The sequence below is a fragment of the Mus caroli genome, chromosome 16, assembly GCF_900094665.2.
Source record: "Mus caroli chromosome 16, CAROLI_EIJ_v1.1, whole genome shotgun sequence".
NCBI classification, from domain to species: Eukaryota; Metazoa; Chordata; class Mammalia; order Rodentia; family Muridae; genus Mus; species Mus caroli.
This window is the reverse complement of record NC_034585.1, coordinates 22,988,074-23,003,002: the sequence shown is the minus strand read 5'-3', so window position 1 is coordinate 23,003,002 and position 14,929 is coordinate 22,988,074. Positions and strand designations below refer to the sequence as shown.

At 40.0% G+C, this 14,929-nt stretch overlaps 1 protein-coding gene across 13 annotated transcripts in view; it reads right to left on the bottom strand.

Moving 5' to 3' along the window:
* The window catches only part of Tp63 (tumor protein p63), a 205,537-nt gene that overhangs the window by 82,192 nt on the left and 108,416 nt on the right, over window positions 1–14,929 (bottom strand). For 6 of the 13 annotated variants that reach the window (XM_021185011.1, XM_021185019.2, XM_021185020.2 and 3 more), the window contains exon 1: window positions 8,329–8,508. The exons of 6 other annotated variants lie outside the window; for them this stretch is intronic. In XM_021185011.1, coding sequence (XP_021040670.1) covers window positions 8,329–8,370 — 42 coding nt within the window. In that variant the 5' untranslated portion in view covers window positions 8,371–8,508. Of the gene's footprint in view, window positions 1–8,328; window positions 8,509–14,929 lie in introns of those variants that run through there. One more of the 13 variants, XM_021185024.2, reaches the window with a different exon arrangement.

The window sequence follows — 14,929 nt, the reverse complement described above, 5'->3', positions numbered from 1 at the left end:
TTTAAAAATAGTCTTATTTTTATGAGATACCAAAACCCACATTTCTATCTGAATATACCAGTTGAAGCCAGAGCAACAAATGACCATCCAAACCTTTCAGAGAAAACGGTTCAGCAGCCCTGTAGAGGACTCAGAAGCAAATATCCCATTCCCTATCATTTGAGAGGTGTCAGGCTAGCGACAGAGTAAAAGTCTGTGGTGCACACAGGTTCGGAGGACAGAACTCTTGTTCTGAATGTCAGCTACCTGGGACTCCATGGGTAGAGTAGTTCTCCCAGAGAGCATTAATGACTACAAAGGACTCCATCTGGAGATATATAGATAGGTCTGTGAGGGCTGGGGTACAAATAGCAAGCAAGAAAAGGAGTCTCACCCTCCACCTCCTCAGTCAGGTTTTTGGCCTTCTAAGTGCATGGACACTACCTTGCTGAGATCATTTCCCGCTTGAGATGCTTAGAAGAATGGCGTTTACCTCACGTGGTATTGCCATGTGTCTCTGTGTGATGGGTCTTCTATCTTAGTCTGAGAGGTGTCTCCTATAGTCTGCTTAAAAGTAGTCAAGCCTTCCCCCAAACATCTAATGTTGTTGCCTTTTGTGAGGGGTAATGGTTTTGCTCTTAATTCTGATTCCATCAATAGACTGACACTAATCCAGACTGATTTGAGTAAACAGAGTATATTCCCCATTGTCTCTGTGATCTGAGAAAGAATCAGCCTCAGAAAGATCACTGCCTTGGTTGGAAATGGCCCCTGTGGGGGTTTTGCGCAAGCTTGAAAGGAAGAAAGAAAAGGCTGTTGCAGAGTCCTGTCTAAAGCAAGCCCTCTTTGGGGGTGGTAATTCTCAGAGGGGTATTATACTAACTGCACCTATTAGTGGCTTCTGCACCAATAAGAACGGGGAACTATTTCCTTTGTAGTGTTTCCAGAGTCGCTGATGAGAGTGGTTCATGACTTTTTTCCTCTGGCCACCCACCACAGCTTTTATACATATTTTCCCCCCCCCCCCCCACCACCATTTTTTTGGTCTCTTAGGAAACAAGAAAAAAAAGTTCAGGTTATAAGTTTTGAATGAAATATCAAATTTTTTTCAAAAATATTTCAAAGTTAATCCCCTTCCCATGATCAATGTGTGATTCATCTTAACACCAGCTGCTCAATTTTAAATTGACAAACAGTTTTTTATCTGGGAAGGCCATCTCAGCTTACATCTACAGTCATGCAACATTACTTTGTCTTCTTTTTGAATGATTTCATTTAAAACTTAGGGCTCATGAGTTGGTCACAGTACAACATCAAATAAGTTTAGAAATTAAAAGACCCATGGCAGAGGTGGGTAGTGGTACACACCTTTAATCCCAGCACCCCAGAGGCAGAGGCAGGAGCGTCTCTGAGTTCAAGGCCAGCCTGGTCTACAGAGTGAGTTCCAGGACAACCAGGGCTACAATGAGAAACCCTGTCTTGAAAAATAAACAAACAAACAAACAAAGAAAGGCCCATGTCTGAAATGGAGAGGAATGCTATTTTGAATAGAACACTTCCAGATTATGTAAGAAAATCAAGTGTAAATTATAAGGCATTGTCTTTGTGAAGACCCTGTATACATTTCACTCAGTTATTTCTTCAAAGGAGACTGGATGACAGATGGCATTTTGTGAAACTCTTCTGTATGCCTTAAAGTCTACAGAGCTAAAAGGATGATGACTTTGGGCACTTTTGGAATGTTTGGTGTAATCGAGTATATGGGAAAGGAAGAGAAAGGGGAGTGAGACAAGCTGGGTGTTCCTCCACTGATCATGGAGCTCAGCCCTCTTTCCTACCCTCCTTCCCTACTTGTCTTGATTTTTATCTATTTCATTTTGATTTTTTAAAAATCAGACTCTAGCTTGAACTTGCTGGAACTTGCAGTGTAGACTGGGGTAGCCTCAAACTTACTGTAGTGTCCTGGTCTCTGCCTTAAGAGTGCTGGAGTTACAAGTCTACACCACACCAGGCTTTTCTTTGTCTTTATATCAAGTCATTAACTCCCCCATTAGCATCTATCCATCCATGGCCTGTCCTACTACTCTCGCTGTTCTACACTTCTCTCTCAGGTGTCTGCATCTTTTCCTTGGAGAAATAGAGTGATGGGGTCGTCTGGGGTAGGGATTGTGGAAAGGAAGTTCAGTATTACAGACAAAGGTAGGTCTCTTTCCAACATGACTTTTCAGATGCTTATTGTTCCCCAACCCCCCAAAAATAAAAATTTAAAATGCCATGGGTAAGATGATGTATGTGAGAAATTAAAGACTACATGTGTTGCGTATGTTTTTCTTAACTTGGTGGTGGGGTGGGATGGTATTGCCCCCTGAATATCTCTCTGTTCTAAAACCTTCCAACTGGAATTCACATGTTGAGCAAATCTCACAGATGGATTTGGTCTTCCATATTTATCTCTAGAATTGCAATTTTTATTGAGAGAAGAGGCCAGAATAGAAGGTTTATCCTGGACCTATGATGACTAGAAAATATAATTAATTCATAACAAAGAAAACCATCTGAACGTTGTCCCTAATTCTGATTTCCATATAAACTAATGACACTATCTCCATTGAAGTCTATGGAACTAAGCAGGTGATTCTCCATGCCTTCCAGCTCAAGTCATCTGTGGGCTAATTCTTCTCTTTTGCTATAGTGTGCCCCCTAGCACCCGAGAGCATGTCATCAAAGTTAGCAGTCTCAAACTTGTGAACAGAATTCATGTTTCAGAGCATAAAAGCCCTTGTAGTTCTCTCTCACTGTTTCTGTGAAAGCCCTTCATTTTTAATGCTGAGAAGTGTATAAAATTAATATACTTTCTTTTGAAATAAGTATGCCTTGAACTGATTCTGTTTTCCCTTAGTTTATTAATTTTATACCTATATTCTTTGCACACCGATTTCCAACCCTCCATTATCTGCTGAATTATAGAAGCTCTAATGTGAAATATTTTTCACACATAATCAAAAGTAATTTATGTTCTCTCTCCTCTCTGTCTCTTTCTGTCTGTCTCTCTTTCAGAAGCTACAGTGTGCCTCTCAAGCTAGTTTTATGTTGGAATCATTTATGAGCACATTCTGTCCTTCCTAGGCTGGCAAATTCTCAAAATACTGTGGCTACTACTTACTCACTCCTGCCTCCCTTTTAAGAACAGTCCATGTGTCTAAAGTTAGTTTTCAGGGCTTACTGGGTCATACAGAAATGTTCTTTTTAATGGGAAAAAGAACATTTGTGTGGATTGTGGCTGATGTCTGATCCACTGGCAAATATATATCACTTCTTATTTGAGAATAGTTTATTTAAGGAAAAATATGAAAATAATAGAGTCCATTTTTAGAGTAATCAAATAATTTGTATACCAACTAGAAGACTTTTGCAAATGAAAAGGAGTACTATTAATAATTTTGCTGGAGAGGCAGATATAAACAGGGTAAAACAAGACTAAGTATTCCCAATTTATCTCTGGCAGGAACCCCAGCTCTTGAAGAGAGCTATGGGCAGAGCATACATGAGTTGAGTGAGATCTGGGAAAGGGTTCCTTTCTGCTATCCCAACTGGTACAGCAAAGCTCACTGGAACTGTACAGAACTGGAAGCCCAATGTGTAGCAAGTTCGAGAAATGCATTTTTCTACTTCCCTGCAGTACATGGCTAAGCCATTTCATTTTTCCTTCCTAGGAGCTCTCACACAGAGTTCCGACTGCACAGTTCTCTGCTCAGAGCTCATCCTCGATTTGCCACACCACTGTCAACACACTCCCCTCTCAGTAGCGTGGACCTTGCTTGGCCACTCTAATATTTTTAACCTTATGTCCTAATGACTCCTTACTTTCTATTCCATTGAACTACATGACGTTTCTGAGCATGCCAGTCAGCACCCAACCCGTGTGCCTTCTGTGTTTTATCATTTCCCTTTAAAAAATCTTCCTTCCTTCTTCCAAGTCTAGACTTAAGAGAGCACTATCTGTCCCTTCAAGTTCAGCTGCATCCAGCATATACATATGGGATCTCCTGGTTGTCCTAGGAGGGGTTTTTATTCTGCTCTGACACTTTGCATTTTGCTTCCACTTCCCTACCGCACTGAAGTCTTCCACTGTGAATCAGATGGACTTCTGGAATAGCTACCTTTCCTTCTGACATGGTGTTCTAAATCCCAAATCCCCTGTTCTGCTGGATACTCTCTATAAGCACCGTTACAATTAGCAATGGATGATAGAGAACACCTTTGCCCATCACCCAACCTTCTTGTCGTCAGGTATCAAAGGAGAGGGGTTAGTCCACTAGGTTTAGAAAACATTGCCATCTTCAAAACAAGTACAACCATAAGGAAACCTTATGGCAATTCTGAAAAGATTTTCTTTTTTAACTGAGTTCTCTTTTGATCATTAGTGCTGTCTCTATCCCATTTTTTCTTATCATCAATATAAAATAAAAGGTGAAAAACATCCAACAACAAGGCAAAGAGTTTGACTTGATAGCTGCAAGAGAAGATATTTTTATCCTATGTTCCTTTCTCCTAAGTGCACACCAAAGAAAGCTAGTGGAAACATAGTGCTTAAACTTTTCACTCAAATCCTCCTTGATGAACCACATCTCATGACCACAGACACAGCCTTCGTTAATAGGGCAGAGTACAGAATTCATTCTAAATCCTCTGTGTTCAAACCTAGGAACGTTTGTGGCCGATTTGTGTCTAAGAAATGAATGTAGTCTGCGGAAAGAACAGCCAGTTCTGTCGGGCTGCTGTGGGTAACATTCATTCATACTTCTCCCCCCCCCCCCACACACACCCCTGTTGAGGATCACTGCTCTCCTAAAAAACAACCAGACCAAACAAGCTTTCCCTTATCTAGATAAAGGATAAGTGTTTCTTTATCAGACCATCTCTTTTCCAATAGTAGCGAGGAAGGCATGATCTATGATCTGCCATCTAAGATCTCTTTCTCCCAGTCCCTTCTGGGCTTGAGGGCACCCAATTGGAAAACAGGTAGGGCAAGGCAGCCTCGTGAGTGACGATGTGGCTGACACCCGTAGTCCATCTACAGCTGATGCCTGCCACTGTTCTTGGTCGGAGAAGGTTCCTTACCTCAAGCCCTGCATGGGAACACTTAAGACTGACATTTACTAACAAAGAAGTAGAACACTGCCCCCCATTTAAAATACAGCCATTAGAAAAGGCCAGAGATAGGGAAAGCTTGCCTGCCTGGACCATGCAGGCCCCAAGGTCAGTGACCTGGCCTGCCCAGGGCTCTACCTGCTGCCACAGCATTTTCCCGGAAGCATTGCATAAGTACTTCATGGAAATCTCTCTGGGCAGCTCCCTGAGTTACAACAGTCCTCTACAGAGTGTATAGAGCTGCTCCACACAGTGCCAGATACAAAGTAGTAAATACTACACAGTGGCATACATAGAACACTGTCAAATACAAAATGAGAAACAATGGACTCCAAGTAGTAAAACGGAGAGGTTTGAGTCTTGGACTCTGTTTAGTATCATTTCACAAAAAGGTCCCTTTCCCTCTCCAAACTAGGGTTGGTTCAGCAAAGATCTTTCTGAAACAAAGTAGCCCTCTTGTCTTCTCATTTCTCTCTTCCCTACCCTATCACCAGCCTTCCCCCCATCCCACCCCCACATACACATAGGAGCCCATACACAGACACACACATACACATGTACACACATAAACCTGCACAGACATACACAGACATACACAGACACACACACACACACAGAGAAACCGATGTATTATTGTAGCAGGGGTGGGGGCACAGTCTAGGACTTTTGTTTGTTCGTTCCTTTTTGTTGTGTTGTTGTTTTAGAAAGTAGAGTTTGATCTGGGAAGAAATTCCTTTCTTGTGACACTCTTTATCTGAATCTGGGATGGTTTCAAGCTTGGCACTAGGTCCCAGTGCAGGCTTGTTACTTCCCCATTGTCACACAAGGCCACAACTTTAAGCCCTGCCTGTCACTTCTTGCCATAGCCTTCTTCCCTCTGGACCCTTTCCTGCTCATTAGCAGCTTTCCTGAGTCCAGCTCTGCTGCAGGGGAATAACTGGAAAGTTGAAGAGAGTACAGGGAGGGAACATGTTGCGCCTTTACTAATTTTTGAATTATCAACTCAAATTCCCAGTAAGTTAAGTTTAAAAAATTATTTTAAGTCAGAGTACATTATAGTTATTAAATAATCTTTGCTAGATATTACATTCCTTTTATATCCCCATTCTATCCAGGTTTAACAATTTTTGCTATTTCTATGTTGATGGGTACGAATGAACATGAATATCAAAGTGCAATTTCTTCTTTATTAAAACTCCATAGTCACAGAAGCAGGTGGACCCAAATATTTTATATATTTAGAGGCAGCACTAGATATTAATGAGAAGCCCGCACAAACAGGGAAGCCAGTCGTAACAGGACCTGGCTATGAAGTTACCATGTAATGCATACACTGATGGAAGAGAAGAAGGCCGTGAAGCAAGTGAGGAAAATGATTTAGACAACAGGAAGTTCAGCCATGTTATTTTGTAGCTGTCTTCTATGCAGCGCAGAACATTCCAGCAGCTGGCCCATCAGCCTCCGACACCCTCACTGTACTCTGTGTAGCATTTGAAAAGCCTGTGTAGTGGTATTTCCTTCATGATAAGGCTGCCATATTCTTGCACATAAAAATGACCGTTTCTATGAAAGGCAGTTTTCCCAAAGATATATACCATTGTCATTTTTTAAAATTATTTTTCTTTTCTGATACTATTTTTTTAAGACAAACATTTCTTTGTACCTTGGCGCTAGGCTTGTAATATTCTCACCCATAACTTAGAATTAACTTTGCTTTTCCTCTTTCACATTCACACAGACAGCTCCTAGACACTTGAAAATTACTGCACAAAACAACTTAACAAATACAAATGAAATTAGATGGACAGACTGATCGTTTCTTAATTATGAAAACTGAGCAACATTGGACGCGGCGAAAAGAGCCAGATGCACATACAAGTTATAGCGTTTCTTTAAAATTGTTTGCTAACATTATAAGCTCCCTTTCAATGGTAAAGCAAAACAAGAAACTCGAGTTCCTCTAGCAAGGACAGGCAAGTCTGCCTGTCTGGTTTAAAGGAAAGCAGGAACTTCCTTTTCCTCCTTGAGATAACTTGATATTTCCCCTGTTATATTTGCACAGTTCAGGTGTCTAGACAACAGCATGGCCAGTCACACAGCACTGGCCCTGCTCTACTCTACGGCCCTTTCCTTCTCTTCCTCTTGCCGTGGGAGCTGGGTACTATGATTTGTTTTGACTATTAAGGAGCTAGATTCCCCGCACCTCAGACTCTTTTAAAACAAGCATTCACCTGGGAGGGTTCCCATCGGAAAGGAAAGACCGGACTCTTTCTGGACAGGCAGCCCCTGCTCCCTCCCAATCAGATCAGTGTCAACACAGCTGCCTCTTCCTAGGAATGTAAACTAATATTGTTGTTAGACCTTGCCGGCCAGCCTTAGGACACATCCTCAGAGCCCTCCAGTCTGACCAGCGGTTTATATCTATCTCCCTTATCCCCGAAGCCCAGAGATTTAAATCCCTAAGTCAAACTTGCTGAAAGCAGAGGACTGTCCAACGTTAAAATCCTGAATGCTCTGATACTCACTTTTGTGTGCACGCGCGTGCACACACACACATGCAGAGACAAACATATCAATGGTTAATAGCATACTGTCCTGAAGTAACTTGTCTGTCCATCTACAGTAAACTTCTTCCCCAGTCACCTCACAGCGCGGACTATACTCAAGGTCCTTTACATTGAAATGAGCTCCTGGGACTGATACATCTCAAAGAGCTAGCTTTAAACAAACCCACTTCATTACTTAAAGAAAAAAACAAAAAAAGATCCATTTCCTTTTAGTATGAAGCCTGGAGAACTTCACTAAACAGTTAATACACAATCAATTCGTTTCTATCACTGGTACATTCACACCCACCAGTATTCCCAGCAGAGTCTTCTCTACTTCCGCTGCTGTTCTTATAAGAAAAGCGATTTTGTAAAATCCTGAATATTGTGTTTCTTCGAATACATAATGTCACCCAGGAATTTTTTTTTGTTTTCCCTTTTCTCCTACTGTTTCATCTGATATTTCAAAGAAAATAAAAGAAATTCTTACAGCCACTACAGAAAACATTCACTCAGAAAAGCAGTTTCCTACATACAACTTGCAAACAGATTTACATTGGGTCACTAGAACCACAGCTAAGTATGTTTTTATTTAAAAGAAGAAGCGAAGAAAAGGATCTCTATGCAGAGGGCTAAAATCTTAAAGCCTTACCTCACTAAATTGAGTCTGGGCATTGTTTTCCAGGTACAACATGTTAGCAGTGAGACTGGTCAAGGCTGCTCTCCTCTTTTCTGCTTCCAGGGTTTTGCCAGCCCCCCCACCCCCTCTGAGAGCCTTGCGCTGCGAATCTTCTAAGAAGATAACAGAATTCAGGTGCCTCTCTCTCTCTCTCTCTCTGTACATACTTTAAGGTTCACTAATATATACCCAACTATAGGCATGAGGGGCGGGACTCTTCACTTTACCTGTCCAATCCATCAACTTCCACCTGGGCTCCTCCACTCCAATGGAGTGAGGCCTCTCCCATCTCATTAAGTAGTTAGAATTCCTTATCACCAATCTTTAAAAGAAAAGAGAAAGAGAGAGAAAAAAAAAGAGCAGAAGACAGACAGGTAAAACTTTCCCTGTCTCTTTCATAAGAAAGTGCACTCTGTCCTAAAAACAAAACAAAACCTCCCCCAAACAAACCTACCACCCCCACCAGACACACAGAAGGGAGGCAGGCAGGACACGAAGTTGTTCCTACACTTTCCAGTTGAGAAAGAGAAGTTCTGTGAAAGTTCCGGAAGACTTTTACCCCCTACATTTTGGATTTTTAAGAATGATTACATGAAGTTAGAGATTAGGGAGAATTACATGTGTATTTGCTCAATATAAAACTCCCAAAGATACTGCCTGTTAGCTCAAGTATTCAATATGTTCTTATCATACATATACCAGCAGATTCATGTCAAACAACGTAAGCCACCTGCCTGTTCAAAATATGTTTCAGAAGCAACTCAAACCATCAGTCTTACTAGACTTATAAAACAAACATACATGCAAGATATAGTTATGTAGAAGCCCTGGGAAGTATAGCCATGCCCCCCCAACCCTCCTCTATTTATATATTTCTTTTCTCTGTTATATTCAGTTTCTATTAAGGCTTCACGGAAGATATTTATTATACACGTATAATAAAATTGATTGTCGATTATTTTCTGTCATGTTTCTATCTAAATGACTACAAAGGCTATCTTTGAACATAATAGCATGGATTTGCATAAACACATAAGAATATTCTTATAAACTCTTTTCGGTTTCTAGACGTAGGAAAGATGGAATGTGCCCAAATTCTGACATAATTTCTAACACACTCTGTCATTACTATTTGGGGCTTAAAAATTCAGCTAGCCTTGTATCTGAACAGTAACCTCCCGAAATCTGAAGCACACTTTTCTCTAATGTACCTAAAATTATAACTGCCTAAGACCAGTAAGAGTGAATGTTAGATTTCTTCTAGAATTTAGGAGATTGAAATTCTGGAAAAAAAATCTAGATCTCATAATATTTTACTATATCACAATACCAGGATTAGTGTTTGCAATATGTTTATGAATTTGGATTTGCCTTCCGTCTACATCCATTTTGCATTTCTAAACCTCATTGAGGGAAGGATGAAGCGGTCATTGGAGTGAAGGACCCATGAATAATTGTTAATAGTGAAGCTTTCTTTTTCTGTAAAGAAAAATCTCCCATATATAATTTAATCTCAAATATTCAAGAATATGAGATTTTAAATACTGCAAAACCATCTAACACAAAATTTCACTTCCTCACTTTAATACGAAAAGGAATTATGTTTCTTATTACCTTATATTAACCAAACAAAACCGGGTGGGGGCACTAAAAAATATAGTAGAATCATTTAATCCCCATCTTTCCATTATATTTCCAGGGACAGGTTAAGGGTGAATATAAAAGTTGCATGATCGCAAGAATGTTTTGAAAAGCCAGTATTGGACCCAGCCCCAGGATCCCTGGCATGGGATCCTCCAGGAGCTGTAGGCTCAACAAAGGAATTTTATTCAACCTATCATTTAATCTCAAAAGAATTTTCCCTGAGAATAGCTGTTTGAAAGTAAATCTGATACTGCATTAATTTTTATACTAATTTGACAGTACAATCATATGAATCCTTTAACTGAGCTATTAATGACATACAATCAAATGATAAACAAACTTTTTTTTTAACAAAGTTAAAAGATTCCCAGCAGGATTGGGGGATGAAAAGTCTCATTCCTTCTATGTGTTAATCAACACACAAACAGATCAGCCTGTGGTCTCTGTCAGACATGGGCCAAGATTTTAGACAGGAATCTAAGAGCCAAGTACCATGGCTGTTTTAGAAGCTTGGGTAGCTGAGGAAAAGAACCTGGACAGGGGATTTAGAGACAAGAGTTGTGTTGCCAGTTCTGGCTTTAGCCAGCTCCATGTCCTAGGGGCAAGTTACTCAACCAGCCTAGATACAGACTCCTCATTTGGGAAATGACAGTGTGTCAGAGCTCAGGATTCCAAAGACCTTTACAAAGAGGGAAGTCTGTGTCTTTGCCTAGGATTAAGAGAAGTGCTACACAGAGTTCCCTCATTTTGCTTTGATAGCTGTCCCTCAATTTGTTTATCTCTGTATTGTACAAATGAAGAAGCTAAGCCATGGAGAATTGTAAATACTTAAAGGGCACAGAGAAAAAAGAAGCAATGTATTAAGAAGTAAAACGCATGTTGTTTATTTATGGTTGCTTTAGGACATTTCCAGGAAGAAATATTAGCTAATTGTCAATATCAATTTGAATTTAACATAAACATATTCGTAAGAGTGCTAATTAAAGTATATCTGATAATGTTTGGTTTTGGAATTAGCATCCAGGATGTAAGAACTGTGCACTAATCAAGCTGGTAGTTACAGGAGAGTAACAGTTCCATGCGCTGGCTTTCCCTGGGAGCACAATGGTTTGGATGGTTTTGAACCCAGGCCCAGCACAGTTGACTGGGGAGCAGCATGGCACAGAAAGACCTCTAGAAGATGAGACATACACTCATGTTTTGTGTATAAACAGTAAGTCTGTCCCATGGCTGGAGTTAGAGGCTGGATGGGAAAAGCATTGGGAAGCATAGCCATACACCCGGTAGTGGTCCTCCTGAAAAAAATTGCATTTCTTCACTTAGAAGACAAGGGACACTAGAAGCCAAGACTTGGGAGTTATTTATTTACCAACGGAAACCAATAATTGGCAACTTGTTTGTTTTTAATTGCAATGCTTAAAACTCACAGAAAGAAGTGTGTATCTAGTTTTAAGTTTAGTAATCTTTCTATGTCTTAACCAAAAAGTACCTGGGCAAGGCAGCAAAAGGGACAAATTGCAGTGTCTTCTCTCTTCTGGGACCTGCCGGCATCTTTTTTTTTTTAACCTTCCTTGGAGAAAGTGAGGGGGCACTCACAGGGTACCCCAATTCTAATAGGATAGACAGCTATTTACAAATGACATTCAACCCATTGAAATATGGTCCCAGGTTTGTCTGCTGGGGTCTTCACCCTCCCCACTCTGTCCTTCATGAAGAGGCCCTTTCTGCCCCCTTTTGCCCCACTCCCGTGTCAGCTTCTTCATTGGGCACTCCTTCTTCTCTCATTCTGCTTTCCATTAATCTGTACTCAATGTTCACCTGATGCATGTGTTTGTTTTGATATTCTTTTAAAACTATCTTTCGGGTACCTCTTGAATCTCCTAGTTGAAGTAAAATTTTACATTATACAGTGCCAATGAAAGCAGTTGTAAAATGCTACCTTTCAATAAAAGTATCACTTACTCCTTCATTAAAAAATACATGTTTGAAGTTAGAAAATTTTTTTCATTCCTATCATGTCTAGTATCCTCTCACCCTGTATTTTAGTTTCCTTCTAGAAGAAAGAATAAGTGAGTGGAAGCGAGATTCTTTCCCAAAGCTTATTATGAAATGAACACTTATTTTGTGGAATACTTTTCCCAGAAAAATCACAGCACAGTAGTTCATTAAAATAGAGAGGAAAAAGAATGACTTCGATCTAAGCTCAACATCTCAAATCCTTAATAATCATTTGTGGAGAGGGAAAACCACCAGCTTGATAAGGCAGTGAGAGTCCAAAAGAGGTTGGGGTTTTTAAGAGCATGGGAGGAAGCTCCGAGCTGTGGGGACTTTCCAAGCTGCTGCAAACCAAATCAACCACATCTTTAAATGTCAGCTCCCATCCAAATTAAAGGGTAATTGACAGAGCACACTGAGTAACTCTTCAGAGTCCCATCTTCCATCAGCTAACTGGTTTCCTTGCCTCTGTGCCCACACTGGGGACGAGAATGAACACTTTTATAAACTGCTGAAGTCACCTGATCAACTTCCTCTTTGATCTAAAGGTGCATTCAAATTCAAGATAGTAGGACACACCCATTTTACCTTGTAGGTTACCATGGAGGCTCTGAAAGGTGGGGATGCCTTCTAACACCGATGGGGCAGGAAATTCTGTGCAAATCTAATAGTTGTGTTCAAGATAGAAGATTTTTTATAAATGCTATTAGAAAAGGTAAAATAATAGAGAGCATGAAGTCTCTCTCTCTCTCTCTGTGTGTGTGTGTGTGTGTGTGTCTTTCTGTCTGTCAGTCTCTCTGTCTGTCTTGGAACTTTTTCTGGGCCAAGTATGCTTCCAAATGTTTTATTTACATATATAAAATTTATTTAATTCTCATGAAAATGCTGTTTAACAAATGAAGACATTGAGGTACCAGGAGACGGGTGTGACAGTAAAAATCTGTAATTTGATCCCCCAACTCTGCATGCAACGCTGATGGATGATTAGACTGCAGCTTCATATCTCCTCCCATTCTCTGGTTTACCTTCCTCCAATGCCATGGCCACAGCAGCCTGCAGTTTATCTAGCAGACTCTGTGATTATAATAATAGCCGCATTTAAACCGTATCACATCCCTGCTTTTAGATAATGCTTGGCTTTTGAAGGTTTCTACATCTCAATAGATGTAAAAATGGAGAGATATAATCATCTTTCACATAATTCTTCATTATGATAGAAGATTAGACTAAAGGGTAATCTGATAATTAGAAGTAAAACCTGAAAACACCAATGTTTAAAAGCCTACTATAAGCACTTCACTCACAATTATTAACATTGGCATTCTCCTGTGTTTATGTACAGCAAAAAATTAACATGCTATACAATATTACTTTTGTTAATTAGCATTTTGTTCATTTTGGCCATTTTCTTGGTAGAGAGTCACACACCTGGAAGTACTGAGACAAATGCTATGGCCTAAGTAACTGACTGATTATAGTATCATCCTAATTTCCAAGAACATCGTCCGCAAACATTCAGAAGACTCGACCCATCACAGCACCATAAGACATCCTTCTAACTTTAACAATGAAAAAGAAATTCTACTTTTCACATAGATTATTTGCTTAGTGGTGAGACTGTGTTTCCATATCCACTAGTCCTTTGTATCTCATCATTTCTTTACCTTTTTGCAGTGAGGTGAGGGCAATGTGCACACTCGGCCTTGATCCTGCAACGGTCCTTCCCTCATCCTCAGAGCTGAGATCACAGGGGTGAGCTATCAAACCATCCAGGAGTTCTTCATTGCTCTGAAAATAGCTGGTGCCAGCCCTCCAACACCGCCCTATTGAATTGGTAAGTTCTCGCTATTTATAATGATATTAATGCTAAAAAAACTGATCAAATAATAAGTTACTTCCCCCTTGATTAGAAATGGACATAAGAATTCTGAGCACTGTATAAATAAAATGACTTCTTTGGGATGTAATACTTGTATTACTTATTCCTATTATGAACATATTATTTTAAAATATATAAAATAAGAGTACACAGAATAAAACATAATCACATTTTCTAGAACATAGAGGCATCCCTTGTTAAAATTTTGATATATATTCTGCCAGAGGGACAAATATATATCACTATGTATGATTCACATACTGTATATATTTTCTTAAATATTAAAGGTATATTTGTTCATGTTATGGCCTTAAAGCAATATAATAGGCTATTATGTAAAACACAGCAGCATAAATTCAATATTTCAATTAACAGATAATATTGCATAGGTAGAACCATAGTTCATGGGGCAAAGTGCTTAGTGTGTAAGCAGGATCTGATTTGTAATTTCAAAAACTCATGTAAAGGTCAAGTGTACTAGAACATGTCTGGTGTCTGTCATCACAGTTTTCTTACAGTCATGTGAGAGGCAAAGACCAGAGAATCCTCAAGATATCTTTTGGGTCAGCTATTCTGATGTACAAAGCCACACATAACAAAGGGGTCTTTTCTCAAACAAGTTGGAAAGTGAGGATTGATAGACAAGGTTATCCTATGGCCTCCATATACTCACTGTGGTATATGCACACCTGTGCATATGTGTGTGTGTGTGTGTGCGCACATGCACGCACACACACATACGCACACACACAAAAGCCATAGATATATACACACTATGCCCAAAGCTAATAGCTACCACCCATTGTTCTCTGTACTCTAGGCATTATAGCTTCGTTTGGATCTCACATGGTTCTCAAATGCTCATGTGTTGCAGATTTATTCCCTGGCTGCTGCTGTTGTTCAGGGCCTGGAGCCTTAGCAGTGGAGCTGAGTTGGAAGAAGTAGGTGTTAAAGGGTGAACTGAGAGTTCCTCTCACACTTGCTCAAGCTATCATAGTTTGCCTCAACACAGGACAGACAAAAACAGGGCCAACTAACAATGGACTGAACCCTCTG